The 14,429-nt window shown below is 59.8% G+C and overlaps 1 protein-coding gene across 2 annotated transcripts in view; it reads left to right on the top strand.

Annotated features, from left to right (window-relative positions):
- The window catches only part of ZBTB16 (zinc finger and BTB domain containing 16), a 50,797-nt gene that overhangs the window by 26,713 nt on the left and 9,655 nt on the right, over window positions 1-14,429 (top strand). Inside the window, exon 3 of one of the 2 annotated variants that reach the window (XM_086626981.1) lies at window positions 5,484-5,570. The exons of the other annotated variant lie outside the window; for it this stretch is intronic. Within the exon in view, the coding sequence (XP_086483107.1) occupies window positions 5,484-5,570 (87 nt within the window). The remainder of the gene's footprint in view (window positions 1-5,483; window positions 5,571-14,429) is intronic. 2 annotated transcript variants of the gene reach the window in all.

The raw sequence follows: 14,429 nt of genomic DNA, 5'->3' as shown, positions 1-14,429 counted from the left end.
GCCAGCTGCTCACCCCCCAGCCCTCACCTGATGAAATATATTTATTTTTCACCCTTTCCCCTCCTTCAGCTGCCCCCGCTTATTGACGGCGAGGTGTGGGGCCGCGTGCCAGGACCCCTCGCGCCGCGGTGCTCCCCCACCCCAGTACCAAACGCGCCCGCCTGCGGCGTCACCGCTCGGCGTACGCGGCCACCGCCGCCCGCGCGCTTCCCCCGGCTTTCTGCCGGATGGGGCAAACTTCCCAAACTTCCCCCGAGGTCGTGAGGCTGGAGACCCCCTCTCCTGTGGCCGGGGCGGGGGGGTAGATGGGGCGAGAGCCCCGCCATCCCTCCCCATCCCTCCCCACGCACTCGCCAGCCACGTACGCGGCTTTTGTGGTGGGTTTTTTTTTTGTTGTTTTTGGTTTTTCTTTTTTTTTAATACCGCTAATGTTTATCATTTGCCCAACAGGCTTGACAGATTTTGTTTCCTGTCGAGCGGCGCGGCTGCGAAGCCCCCCCGGTTGCCAAGGAGCCGCCTCCCCGCACCGTCACGGGCTGATTTGGTATTCCGCGCGGCGCCCCGCCGCATTTCTGTATGCAAGACAAAGTGTTTTGATGGAGGACGATTGCAGGAGTGTCTGGAGGCTGTTTGGAGTTTTATGGGCTGTGCAGTACGCGCCGTGCTCGCTCGCTCGCTCGCCGCGCGGGGCTGCCGGGCTTGCGGTGGGGTCTGTCGGGTTTTTCCCCCGCCGAGAGGAGGCTGCCGGCGAGCGCGGCGCTTGCGGGGCGGAGGAAGAGGGGGAATTAGGGAAGAACCTGCCTTATTTTCGCTCACGAGCTCGAAACCTCCATTTCTTAAATTTTTTTGTGACGTGCAAATACCCCCTCCCCGCTCTACCCATCCCTACGCGGCGCGGGAGTCGGTGGCGCCGGCCAGCGACGGTTGGGTGACGGTGTCAGCGGTGGCTCGCCCACCCCCAAGCCCCCACCCCATCATTCCGGGGTGGCCCGCGAGATGCTGCCGGAGCATCCTTCCCGCGGGCCGGCTGCTCCCTGCTCCGAGCCGGGGCGGGAGGCGATGGTGATGGCGAAGGGTCGGCGGGCTCTGGCCGGTGCGGGCGCTCGGCTCGCGGGTCCCCGCGGACCTGCCGGAGGGAACGTTTGCCGTACGTTCGGCGATCGCCTTTTGATGGTGCTTTGGGAAAAAGGGAGGCAGAGCCGATGGCCTCGCTGGCTCCCAGCCTGCTCCGCGGCTCTGGATTTTTTTTTTGGCCCTTCTTGGGTTTCTCTGATGTGGGGGGCTGTTTTATTTTTTTGCGCGGAGATTTTCATGACTGTCTCTTCCGCTTGGGCGAAACAGGGGAGAGGGGAAATAATAACAATAATACTAATAACGGCGATAATAAAAATCAAAAAGCAGCTTGACGTGGGCAAAAGAAGAAAACAAGAGAATGGGGTAGAGAACAGGCTAAATTTAAAATTGTAATTGGCTGACTTCCACAGGCTTGCGGGTGTTTTAATGACTCATAATAACTTCATTTAAAACCAGCTGAGCAGAAAATAGATTGGAGAGGAGCCTCAGGCCATTATGGATTTGGTTTTTTTTGACAAGCTCTGTTTTCGGCAGCCAGGAAGGCACTCGCGGAGGGCTCGGCTGCTCCGCTCTCCCGAGTTGGTGGTCTGCCCAGCAGAGATTGTATAGAAACCGGGGCCGGCTCTCGCTCGCTCTCTTTTTTTTTTTTTTTTCCCTTTTTTTTTTTTTCCCCCTCTGATTAAAAATAGATGCCTTGAGGTATTATTTTAGCATCGCTGTGGTTTGGTGCTTTTTTTTTTTTTTCTTTGCACTTTTGATGTGGTAAATGGAACATAAATAAAATTGTTTTTGAAATTACTGAATTAATTAGGTAGTAAAGCGACGACAGTGCATAAATCTCCTCGGCGATTTTTTTTTAATCCATATTTCCCCTCCCCACCCCCATCCGCCACCTTCTTGCCAATTACAGCCTGTTAATAATATATAATCCCAAATTTTTATTAATCCTCTACGCTGGGGGAGGGAGGGGAATAGATGTTGTGTCGTGCTGGCGGGGCCGTCGTGCCGAAACGGCGGTGGGGAAGGGCTCAGGGTGTTGCTGCCGCCAGCCCGTCCTCCCCCACCGCCCTCCGCCCCGCGTGGTCGCGGGAAATCACCGATTTCCCATCCTTCTCCTCCTCTGCCCATCCAGAGGAGGAGGAGGAGGATGCTCGCAGCTCCTTTTTTCCCTTTTCCCTTGTTTTTTCCCGGGCGACAACTTGTGTTTCCGCAGCCCCTCGGCCCCCAGCCCCGTGAAGGCTTTGCTCGCAGCCAGGGCTGGGGACGCGGCGGCGGGGAAAGCGATGCTCGAGCCGACGGTGAAATGGGTTGGGCAGGGGCAGGAGGTGTTCGCAGCCCCTCCTGCACCCACCAGCGCTGGGATGCTTGCCGGGATGCTCGCCACGACCCTTGCCCGCATCCCGTTTCCCAGAGCTGCTTTAAACCCCGACCTCGCTGCCCATCCCGGCCAGCGTTGAGCTGTCCCCTTGGATTCGGGCAGCAGAAGGAGCTGAGGGCTGCCCCTCCTTGGCGCTTCGCTGCGGGGGCACGGCGGTCCCCTGGCAGCGCTGACCTTGCCGCGGGGGGGAGGCCGGGGCGGGCGATGACTGTGCAGATAGGGCTGGACGGAAAAAGCAGCGGCCCCTCGGCCGCTCGCGCCGCGGGGACCTTTATTAGGCAGGGGCTATAAATTTGCTCGCGCGGATATAAGCGTACGGCGAGGAGGTCGGTGCCAACCGCGAGGCTCGCGCCGAAACGCGGCCGATACTTGGCAGCACGCGGAGTCCCGTCCCGCCGGGAAGATCAGCCGGAGATATCGATATACTGTAGGCGATACGGGGCGCTCGCTAAAAATACCCTCCCTGAGCCCGTGCGCGCTCGTCGTTTCTGCGGGGGGAAGGAGGAAGGGAGAGGAAGAGGAGAGAGCCCCGTCCCGGGCTCGCTGGGCGCGCTGCTCTCCGACACATCCCTTTAATAACACACACACGGAGCCGCGGCGGTTTTTTCCGAGCCCTGTTATAATAAGCTCAGATGTTGGATGACATTTTTCCCGGTGACTCACATAGTAAAATTAACCTTGAACTATTTACATATTCAATCGCCGCCCTCCCTCCTCCTCCTCCTCCTCTTCCCCCCCCCTTCTCCGCAAGCGTGTGTACATTACAGGAATCCTGGCTCCGTATCAGTTTTTGTTTTGCTGATGAGAAAAAAAAAAAAAAAAAAAGAAGAAAAAAATTCCCCTGCCTGGAGTACACATCTACTTGAGGGAAAGAACACGCAGTCCTGGCCTTTGGAAATTGGCAGGCGGCGTGCTGTTCCCGCGCTGATAAGAGGTACTGTAAATAAAACTGTACGGCAGCGCCTGCTGTAAAATGCCCCGCGTCTGTACTCATTGTTCTGACAGCTCCGGCTTTTTTTGGGGCCGCTGTTTTGGTACACGCTGTGCTTCCTTATGTAAGCCAGCGCGCCCGGCTCCTCCCGCCGCTCGCCCTGTTTATTTTCGCCTCGCCAGGAATTTGTCCTCCCCACCCCAGCCAGATGCTGCGGCCGCCTTCGCCGTCCCGCGCTGGGACCCCGCTGCCCCCCACCCGTGGCACCGGCACGTGTCGGAGCCCCGAGCTCCGCGCGCAAACCGGGGAAGCAAAAGTGAACCCCCCGGTGCGTCGCACCCCACGGATGCGGCGAGACCCCCCCGCTCCCGAGCACAGCGTCCCCTGGCACCGCTGGCGTGTGGCAGCGGGGAGGGGGCGAGCACCGGCCGGCTGCCCATCCTGGGGGGCACCTGTTGCTGCCGCGGGTCGGCGGATCCTCACGGATGGCGCTTGGCAGCGGCGGGGCCAGGAGAGCATCGAGTGGCAATGGAGAGCCATTGCCTTGGCAACTGCCTGCCGCGCATCGCCCGCGCCGGCGTGCGGGCGGAGGGCGACCGCTGCCCTATCGATCCCGTCCCCTCGCCGCTCCGGCACCTTCTTTCCATCCCGGCCCTTCGCGCCGCGCTCCGCTCCCTGCCACCAGCGAAAGGAGGGGACCGCCTGCAGCGCCCGCATCCCCACAACGCTCCGCATCCCGAAAGCATCCCGTGCCGGCGGCACGCGTGGGGGGAGCCGCCCCGCTGCCCTGCTGGCATCGCCCCCGAGGCCCTTTTTCCTTGGCATTTTCTCTCTTTGCGAGCGGCCGTGTGGCGCGCGCGGCTTGTTTTGGATGCAAACTTGACATCGCGGCGAGGGTGGCGGGGAACAACATATGCACAGTAAACAGGCAGACTGTCGTATTGATTAACAGATGAGACCTCTATTATCGATCAACGCTTGGCGAGAAAATTTATCACTTTTAATTTCGCCGCTGCCAAATATTTCTGCCTGCGAGCCAGCCGTTGCCGAGACAATTTAAAGGCGAAGGAATTCTCTTTTTAAGGCATCTCGTGGCGCCTCTCCCTCCCCGTTGCCTTTTCTGCGCACCTTTCCCCGAATCCCACCCTGATGGTGGGGCGGGGGGCTCGGGGGTGGGGGTGCTGCCAGGAGCGGTGCCCCCGCCTCCTCTGTCACGCTCAGCCCCTGGCACAGATGGATCAAACCTCGAAATCTGAGCGGCTTTGTCCCGGCAGCGGTGCTTCAGACGGTGGCGCGTGTCGTTAATCTGTTTTCATCTGGAATGTACTTATCTGCTGCTGGGCATCCTGTTTTCTCCTCGCCCGCGCCAGCAGCGCGCCTCGATAGCGATTTTCTGAGAACTCCCCCCATACCGCATCTCCCTCCCGTAGTCGGCGACGCCCATGAGCTTCGTGCTCAACCGCATCTCTGGCCGGATCTGTCCTTGGGTACCGGCAACGGCGGCTGCCATGGGAAGGGGCGGGAAACCGGTTACCATTGGATCGACTCTGACGCCGAGGAAACGCGTTGATGTTTAACGATTTGGCTATTCAGGAGGGCCAGTTGTGATAGGACAAGGGGTAATGGTTTTAAAATAGAGGGAGGTAGATTCAGATTGGATATTAGGAAAAAATTTTTTACCATGAGAGTTGTAGAACACTGGAACAGGTTGCCCAGAGAGGTGGTGGATGCTCCATCCCTGGAGATGTTCAAGGCCAGGTTGGACGAGGCCCTGAGCAACCTGATCTAGTTGGAGATATCCCTGTTCCTTGCAGGGGGGTTGGACTAGATGACCTTTGAAAGTCCCTTCCAGCCCTAACCATTCTATGATTCTATGATTCTATGATTTTAAAAAGACGAATAAATAAATAAATATTTGGCTTCTTCCCAGCAGGCGGCTCCTTATCGAGCGTTTTCCGTGACTGCGCGGGGGGCAGAAAACACGGAACACCCCCCTCTGTCACGCGGGTCCTGCGCGACACCGGGGCCGCGGTGCCGTCCCTCCGCGCGGGTTTGGGCGGGCATCCCTCGATAACCCCCCTCTCCCCTTTCTCTCCCCAGCGGGCGCCAAGGCCCTGGTCTGCGATCAGTGCGGCGCCCAGTTCTCAAAGGAAGACGCCCTGGAGACGCACCGGCAGACGCACACCGGTACGTGGCCCTCCCCGTCCCCTTTCCCTTCACGTAGGCACCGGCTGGGTATTTAGGCTGCCTTTGTAACATCTCGCGCAACGGAGAGGTTAACCCTCACGCTTCTGGCCTGCCCAGGTCCGTTTCTTGACTTTGGCGAAGGTAAGTTGGCGGCGTTTGCTGCCCAACTCATCACCGGGGACGGTTTTGTACTTGTGCTGGAATTGGCGTACGGCGTTCGCTGCTGCCTTCTCTCGGTCTGGTTTTGCTGAGCGCGTAACGGTGACGTCGGAGGTAGGAGGAACGCGACCTGAGCATCCCTCCCAACCCAAACCGTGCTGTGGTTCTATGATCCTTGCACCGCTCGTTGGTCGCCCTTGGTTTGTCAAGCCACATGCGCCAAAATTTGACCAGCATGCTGGCACTTGGCCACCGTTTCACACGCAAGAGAAGCTTCCCGAGGGATAAATACCCTTGGCAGGAGTGTTTGGGTGCTCAGGAGCCCACAAGTGGTGAGTTACAAATCGTTGGCAAATCCCAGCCCACTGACAGGCACGTTTCCATTTTTCAAAGCGTTTCTAGGGGTAGTTTTGGAACTAGATGATCTTTGAGGTCCCTTCCAACCCTAACCATTCTACGATTCTATGATACTTACGTTGCGTCTGAAGCTCTAGGGGGGTTTTGTTGCGCTGCCACGAGGCACGTCCATGGGCACAAGCATCTGCTGGGCGATCGGAGCGCGCAGAGGCTGCGCAGCCACTCGTAGAAAGGATGCTGGGGGACGTGGGACCTGAGGACGGGGCTTTGTGGAGGGCCGGACCCAGCTGTGCCCAGAAACCCTCTTTCCCCTGTGCTCATGCGGGTGGGAAACCCCGGCTGGAGCGACCGGTGGCCCCGGCTGCGATTCCGCTGAAACATGGATACGGGGCACCGGTTCGCGCAGCGCCGTCGCGTTTGCTCAGCGTTAACGTACGCGCATGGGAAACGACGGCGTGGCAAACACACGGTGGTTCCTTCCCTCTGCGAGCACAACGCTTTCCGAGCGTCTCTCGGCACTTGGCTTCTGCCGTTGTGCTTCCCGGCCCTTTGGCATCGCCGCTGGGCAGCACAAGGAGCTCTTTGTGCACCTCGCGAAAGCCCCCTCGCTCGGGAAGGCTTTGCCACGGGGCACAGGGATTTGCCACCGGGTGGTCCCAGGTGGAGCCTTTCCAACCCCCAAAACCAGGCTGGAACGGGGAACAGCGCCCGATCCTCCCGCGCTACATCGGGAGCGGTCAAACCGAGCGCAAGCTTTTGGCTGGTGACGGCCAAGCTCATGCTCGGTGGGGGCATGGCGATGCGCGGGCACTGGGCTGGCACAGAGAGCCTGGCCGGCTTTGCGGACCAACCGGCGATGGAAAGTGCTGTGTCACCGGGCAGGAATAGCTCCGGCCGTCATCCGATCCGGGAGCTGTGCTGGCCCAGCACCAGTTCGTAAATTGTAAGGTAATTGCCCTCCTCGTCCGGAGCAGCGGGGCTGGAGGACGGACTTTACGGATCACGGGCTTTTTAAAAACTGCCTGTGCTGCAGGTCGAGGAGGAGGAGGAGGAGGAGAAGGCTTAGAATGGGGCAGCCCAAGGGGGCCGAGCAAACAGCCACCTCCCGCTTTCCTCCTGTTTCCTGGACCTGTTGAGTGTCCGGGGCGGTTGGTGGGAGCTTGGCTCCCCTCCGTAACCCACCGGGAGCGGCCGGCATCGCGCAGCTGCCGCACGACGCCCCGAAACGTGCCGTAGCCGCAGAGCAGAGCAGCTACGTGGCTTCGCTGCCAACCTCGGTGCTCCTGCGGGGATTGAAGCCCCTTTGGTTGCCGAAGCCCGGGGGCTGGACCGCACCGGAGCTCAAAGGGCAGCGGGAAAGGGGCACGTGGGGGCCGCGGTGACCCAGCGGAGCGGGTTTATCGCCCCCGCCGCCGGCTGTAAACATGGGCGGCTCACTTACGCGGCGGAGGGGGCCGCCGAAATGAATCGCTTCCTCTCCTCGGCTGGCACGCGGAGAGCCCTGCCTTGGCACGGAGAGCGTCCCGCCCCTGCCCTGCTATAATTAACCCCCTTCCCAAAGGACAGCATCTCCCAGAAAGGATTTCTTTGGAGCGCCCTCCCGTCGCCCTTAGCGGCAGGTTGGTCGGCGGAACACCTTCCGATGGAAAAACAGCCCTTTCTGGTCAACGCGCGGGTCGGCTCCTTGAGGGAGCTCCTTGAAGGATGGCATCAAAGCTGAGCGTGTCTCCCTGGCACGGGCGGACAGAACGTACCCACTTGCTCAAAAACGCGGTGTTTGGGGGGGGTGGGACCTGTCCACGAGCAGTCGCCGCTCGTGCGGATGAGCTGCAGCTCCAGAGGTTTTCTGCAACGGATGAGCGAGATAAAGGGTTTCTCCTCGGGTGAAGAGGCAGGGTCCAGGACCCCCCAGTTTCTCACTTATTTTTTTTACCCCATTGCCCTCACTGCTCCTCCAAACGACGGTGCAAAACACGATGGGCAGGTTGAACGCTGCCCATCTCCTACAGCGGAAAACCCGCCCCCTGCTTTCCGATGCAAGGTGAAAAACCAGTAATAAATAGAGAAAAAAAGGGTTTCTGCCGTTAAGCGCAGAGCCGGCCGTGCGCCGCGTCCGGCCCCGCCGACTCGGGACCAAGATGCCCTCTCGGGTGGGCGTTCGCTGTCCTTGACCCCCGTCCTGCGGCAATAGGAACAGCAGCAACTGTTTTGGCTCGTCCTCCAGCAGCATGAGCCCGGTGCCACGCCGGTGGGCGAGCGGGGAAAATTCCTTACCCTTCTCCTAAACCATCAGGGAAAACACAAGCGGCATCAGGGAGATGCCCGAGTCACCCCCAGGCAGCGCCACCGGGGTTCGGGGCGCTAGCGGGGTTGGGGCTCGCTGCCGGCGTTTAGAAATATCAGAGGTGACTCGGCTGTGGGGTTTCCTCCCACGTGCCAAGGCGGCGGGCGCACGTGCCAGTCGGCGAGCCGGCACGGATTTACTCCTGCCCCGATTTCCCGCCCGATGCGGAGCGTGGTCGGGCCCTGGATTGGCGGATCGGTGGGGTTGGCGTTTCCCCGCCGCTCCGCAGGGGCTGCGTGGGACCCTTCACCCCCGCGTCCCCCGGCCGGCGATGCCAGCACCAGGACACAAGCGGTAGAAAAGAGTTAATAAAACCGACGTGTAACTGAAAATTGAAAAGCTATAAATCTCCCTGCGCCCCTCTCCCCCCCTTTTTTTTTTTTTTTTTTTTTGCTGGGATGTTGGTAGCGTTTTGATTTAATAGTTGGCCAAACACAAGGGTCTATTTTATTCAGAGTTTACAGGCCTCGGGGCTGTTATTCCTCCAAATTTAATAGCATCGAAATTGCAGGGTTGGCGATAATTTGCCTATCACTTTCTGCTCTCCCATTGATGTTTATTGTCAGCGGGATGGAATCTCAATCCGATTCACTTAGATAACGTGTCTGTTAAACATTTAGATAATTGTGCCATCATTAACTTGTCACATTATTTTAGAGATTCAAAACAGTCGTGCGGCGTAAGCGGAGGTACAAAGGGAGGAAAACCCGGCGAGCGGGAGCAAGAACCCGGGAGGAGGCGCCGGTGCCGGTGGGATGCGCCCGCGGCCGCTTGCTTCTGCGGAAGGCGTTGCCCAGCGGCTGCTCGGGAAGGTCAGCGGTCCCTTCCATCTTGCAAGGTCTTTAACTATGTTTTTTCCCCCAAAAAAAATATTCTGCTCCAGTTCTAAACGCACATTGAGGTACAGAGCGACTTTTTTTATTATTATTTATTTATATGTAACCAGAGCGGTTGGCATTTTCCTGCGGAAGAGCATCCCTGTTAGCAGCTCAGGCTGGCGAGGGGGGACGGATGCGTGGGAGCCCGGGGGACACGGAGGGAGGACTGCACCGGGGCTGCGCCGTCGCACGGACACGCGCCGCCTCCCTCTCTGTTCTCGGCAGGCTCGCGGTTAGTCCAAATCATTCCGTGTTTGCCCGGTCTCCTGAAGTGCCAAAGGTGTCCCGGGCGTGCGTCGCGCTGCGTTTCCCGGTGCGGAACGTGGAGGATTTTGAGCGAGCGGAACGTAACGTGCGAGTCTGGGGAGATGAGCCATAAAGTGTGTTGAAACCCAAATTCCGTTTGCCCCTCGCTCAAGCGGTGGCCGAGCCGGCTCTCTGCCGGGATGCTCTGCCATGGCTCGGCCAGAGCGGTGCCCGGCCACGAGCGGCCGGCGCGCTTCCTTACCGAAACCGACTCGACAGCTTCCCAGGCTGCCGGCGACTTTCTATTACCGTTTCACGGGACTCCGGAGAGTTTTCAGAGAGCAGCTCGATGAGGCTTCTGGGGGAAATTCCGCCGGATAGCGCTTTTCTCCATAGCTGGGGATAATGCACTGTGGTATTAAGTACGCTTAGAGGTAATTATCCTTCCCGTGCCCGCTTGGGTCGCCCGGGCCCGGCGGGGGGAGGGGGCGCGAGCGATGCCGTGCAGTGTTTCTGTTGGATGCGAGCGTGGATTTCGGATGCTCGGGTACGGAAGTGCTGCGGAAGCCCCCGCATGCTCCTACGGCGTGTTGCCATCCCTTAACGTGTCCGTCGAGCACTGGGCACAGGGCCGGGGTGGGCTTTGGCTCGGGAGCAAGGATTGTGCTTCCGAGAGAGGAGGAGGCAGCAGTGCCCTGTGGTGCACCGGAACGGGGGAGATCAGTGCTGGGTTCAAACGGTGGCTCCTGAGCTCAGGGAACAAATCTGGTCACCCACCGCACACAGAGGGCGCAAAGACGTTCCTGGCGCCTTCCAACAGCGTCCAGTGGGAATACTTGACCAATCTGGGAAAGTGGGATTTGGGACCGGGGGAGCTGCTGCCAGAGGCGCCTCCGAGGTTCGTGGCTTCAGGAACGACTGAAAATGCGAAACGCCGACGGTGAAGATGGTTTCACGGCTGCTGTGGTGTTTTTGGGTACTGGAGCCGGATCCAGCATCTTTTGCACAGCGTCACCTGTAAACGTGTTCCTAAAAACCTTGGAAAAAACCACTTGGTGCTTAATTTTGGCCACTCGACAGGGAGCGGGACTCGCTCACTCCGACCTTCGGCTGCGGCAGAAGGAAGCGAAAACGCCGAGCTGAGGAAGGGCGAAACCGCGGAGGGTGGTACGGCGGAGCGATCCGCGCGTGTCCGAGTGCACGCAAAGCCCTGAGCGTTTTAAATACTGTCGTGGCCGAGTTTCTTGTCAAAAAGGTCTGAAAATGGTGCAGGTCGAGGGAAGGCGAGCAGGAGCACTCGTCTCGAGCCCATCACCTCCCCTGTGCCTCCCAGCTCCTGGCCCAGGTGCTCTTCCCGCACAAGCCCGTGTCTTTGACAGAAAGCACTTTTTCTGAACGTTTTTTCCTACAAAAACGAGGGCTGGGGCAGCTACGCTTCCCATCGGAAGCCGCCGTCGTTCGGGAGCGTAATTCACCGCGGAAGCGGCTGCACTGCCTCCACCAGCTTTCACCTTGGCACGCGGCCGCGGCACACCGGCAGCGCACCGCCGGCTCCCCGGCAAGCGCGCGGAGCGGGGTCGGCATCGTCGCCTCGTTAGCACCGGCCCCGGCGGGGTGGTGCGTGCCACCGGTGCGTGCTCGGGGGTGCTGGGGGGCGCAGCACAGAGCCCCTTTGTCTGACAGTAATGTCCTGTGACAGCGCTTGAAATCCGAGTCCCGGCGCGCATTCCTGGATCCGGGAATCTCCCGGCCTCCCCAAGCGCGGCCGCTTTCTCCCTCTTCGCAGCGAAACTTCCCCGTGCGGCAAGGTGGGCTCGCTGGGAAGCGCGGCGAGGTCGGGCTTCGCGTGAGCGGCCGTAGTCGCCGCGAGGAAGCCGGGAGACGGAGCGCGGCGGATGGTCGGACTTGAATTTTCCTGGGCAAATACTATTTAGAGGGCGATGAGAAAAGCCCTCTCGCTAAGCTACGGAGAAATCTTTCTTGTCCTTTAATTCTAGATGAAGGGGATTAGCGGGAACATATTTAACCTCTGACCCGCGGACAAAAGCATTATCAAATTTAGTTGCCGAGCGGCTCCCCGTTCCACCGGTTGTTTTTCACCTTCCCTCCCTCGAAAGCTCGAACACTTGAACACAAAGCTTGTCCCGTTGATTGCCGCCACCCAACCGGTGTTGGGCAGTCGCCGCCGGAGCCCGCGGAGGCTTCGGAAAGCGAGAGAACCCCCCAAAACGGCAAAGCTGCCCGTAGGTTGGGCTGGTTTTCCCCTGGTTTGTCAGTGCTGCCGTGCGCCCGCCCGCCACGGCTCGGAGGGTGCCCGGCCATCGCTCCGGAGCTGCATCTCGTACCCTCCGCTCCGGAGCGGGGAAGAAAAGGCGCACCCGGCCATCGTGCTCCCGGCCATCGCGCTCGGGGCCCTATGAAAGAGGGGCGAAAGGCGGGCTCGGAGGCGGCCGGGGTCTCCTGGTCCGGCGGAGGAATGCCGAGAGGGGCCTCCCGTCAGGAGCCGGTGTCCGTTTACAGTGCATCTCTCATAAACCCGGCGGCGGGGGCGAGGGCAGGGGGACCGGCCCTCCTGGTATGTGATTGATTATCTGGTATTTATGCCATTGAGGACTTTTCAGCGGCTCGGGGTCAGGGGGTCATCTCATGTGTCTTGCTGCAAATCCGCTTCCTTTTGTACAGTGCGGGCTGGGTGAGCAGACACACAAAAACAGCTTTTTCTTTTCCTTGGGAAAAAGGGGAGGGGGGCGGGCTGGTGTCAATGAATTTTTTTTTTCAGCCTTTCCTGAATAGTGTCCTTTTTAATTCCAAAGAACTTTTAATTAAAAGTAGCAGGAAAGTTCATCTCGACGAGGTTTAACTTACCTTCGTGGTTACTTTTGTCCCCCGGGATTCGCGTCTCCCCGCTTCACCGAAAAAAAAAAAAACGGGGAGAGGCTGCTCCCGGTACCGTTCTGCGTCTCCCCGGCGTTACCGCGAGGGCTTTTTCATCTTTTCTCTTTTTTTTTAACGAAGGGGGTGCAGGAATAATAAGGGGACACTGCGAATCCCAGCTTTGTGCCTCCCGGCAGCTCTGCTGGCCGTGCTCGGCCGCCCGCGCTGCCGAAGGGGCCGTTTGGTCGGGTGGGGCACAGTCAGGGCTCCCCGGCATCCGAGTGGTACCACCCTGGCCTGGAGGGATGCCGGAGCGGAGCAGGTGGGCGCTGGGCAGGCACTGCTCTGGGACGGTGGTGATGCTGGCGGTGGCCATGGCGGTGGTTGGACGCCGCAGCCCCGTAGGTGAGCGCAGGGGCAGGACCTGACGCCGCTGTCCCCTAAAACCCTTCTGGCAGGGGAACTCGCCGTGATATGCCGGTTGGAAAATGCTCATGGGGAAATTGTTTGGCCAAAAAGAGACGGGGAGTGGCTCTGGGTGGACCAGAAATGCCAGTGAGCGCTTTGTGCCCTGGCTCGAGCTCTTCGTTTAACGACAGGGCAGCTTCTAGCACGTTGGTTTAACCATCGCTGGCAAAGCATCGGGGAAAAATACATTAGGTTTTCAACAGTCAAACTATTTTTTCAGCTGGCTTCACTCCAAATTCCGATTGGGAAGAGGAAATCTGGGAAGCCGTCGTGGTGACGACGAGCGAGCGAGTGGCTGACAGCTTCCCTTTGGGCACGGTGGCCAGAAACGCCACCACAATTTGCCTCCGATTGCCTGGGGGAAGCGCTCGTCCTCGGGAAGGGCAGGGACGGATCCAGGATTCTCCAGGATGGAGGGCGCTGGGACAGGCTTAGGGGAAAGCGGCACCGAGGGGGGATGCTGCGCAAAGATACCCGGATACCGAACAGGTTAACGCGTTTTGGTTGCGATGGTTGTTTTTCCGGGAACGGGGGCGGCTTTTCATCCATGAAGGAGCTGAGTACCGATCTTTGCCGAGGACGGTCGCGTGCAAGTGAGTTGAGATGCACGAGCCGCGTGCGCGCAAGCTCCGTGTGGCAGCGCCGGCATCCGTCTCCCACCGACTTTTTCGGCGGCAGCACAACCGGAGCAGGTCGTCGTCACATTCCCGGTGTTCCCCTGACCGAAACGCCTGGCGGGTGCTGGAAAAGGGGAGGTTGTCCCTGTTGGTGCGCTGCATTTTCGGCTGCCTGAACGTTTTTGGTGTACCTGGATGTATTTTGGTGGATACCCAGTGTAAGGAAAAGGCTCGGGGGATTCCGGCTTTCGCAAGGAGGGCAGATGCACCTCCGGCTTTGGCTGGAGGGCTTTAGGATTTGTAGATGTCTTCAAACAACTGTTTGACCTAAAATAGCAGAAATCAGGCTCGAATGCGCCTCTGCGGCGCGTTCCTGGGCTCGCGTGGCTTTGGGAGCTTGGAGAGCTCTCGCCTCCGCCGGATGGGGGGCAGGAGCGCGGTAAAATGGGATCGGCCTAAGAAGTCGTCAGATCTCCGTGTCCGAACGCGGGGTCTGCGTGACGCTGGGTGTCTTCGGGAGGAAAACCTGCTGCGCGCTGTCGGCGCCAATGTCGGTGATGCCGAGCGCGTCGCTGCCTTCCAAAGCCTGGGCACCGCGTTCGAGAAGGGCAGGATGCGGCGGGCAGGGGCGGCTCCTCCCGGGTGCCAGGAGAAGGGGTCAGGCAGGAGGTGCTCTGCGGGCAGCTCATCGTCCCCCATGCCGGTGCCGGGGGCGCGCCTGGAGCGATGCCAACCCCAGGGCGCATCCCTGGCGGGTAAGGAGCCGCCCGCATCCCGCAGTTCCCAGGTGGGTCTCCGCACGTGGGCTTGGCGTCCCGCCCCACAGACGGGGGGCATGCCACGGCGCTCCTCGGCAGCTGATCCCCCCCCAAACACCCGTGTCCCTCCACGAACGCCCCGTTCGGACCCGCGGGCT

Source organism: Tauraco erythrolophus, chromosome 26 (assembly GCF_009769465.1).
Source record: "Tauraco erythrolophus isolate bTauEry1 chromosome 26, bTauEry1.pri, whole genome shotgun sequence".
NCBI lineage: Eukaryota > Metazoa > Chordata > Aves > Musophagiformes > Musophagidae > Tauraco > Tauraco erythrolophus.
This window is presented reverse-complemented; position numbering and strand designations above follow the sequence as displayed.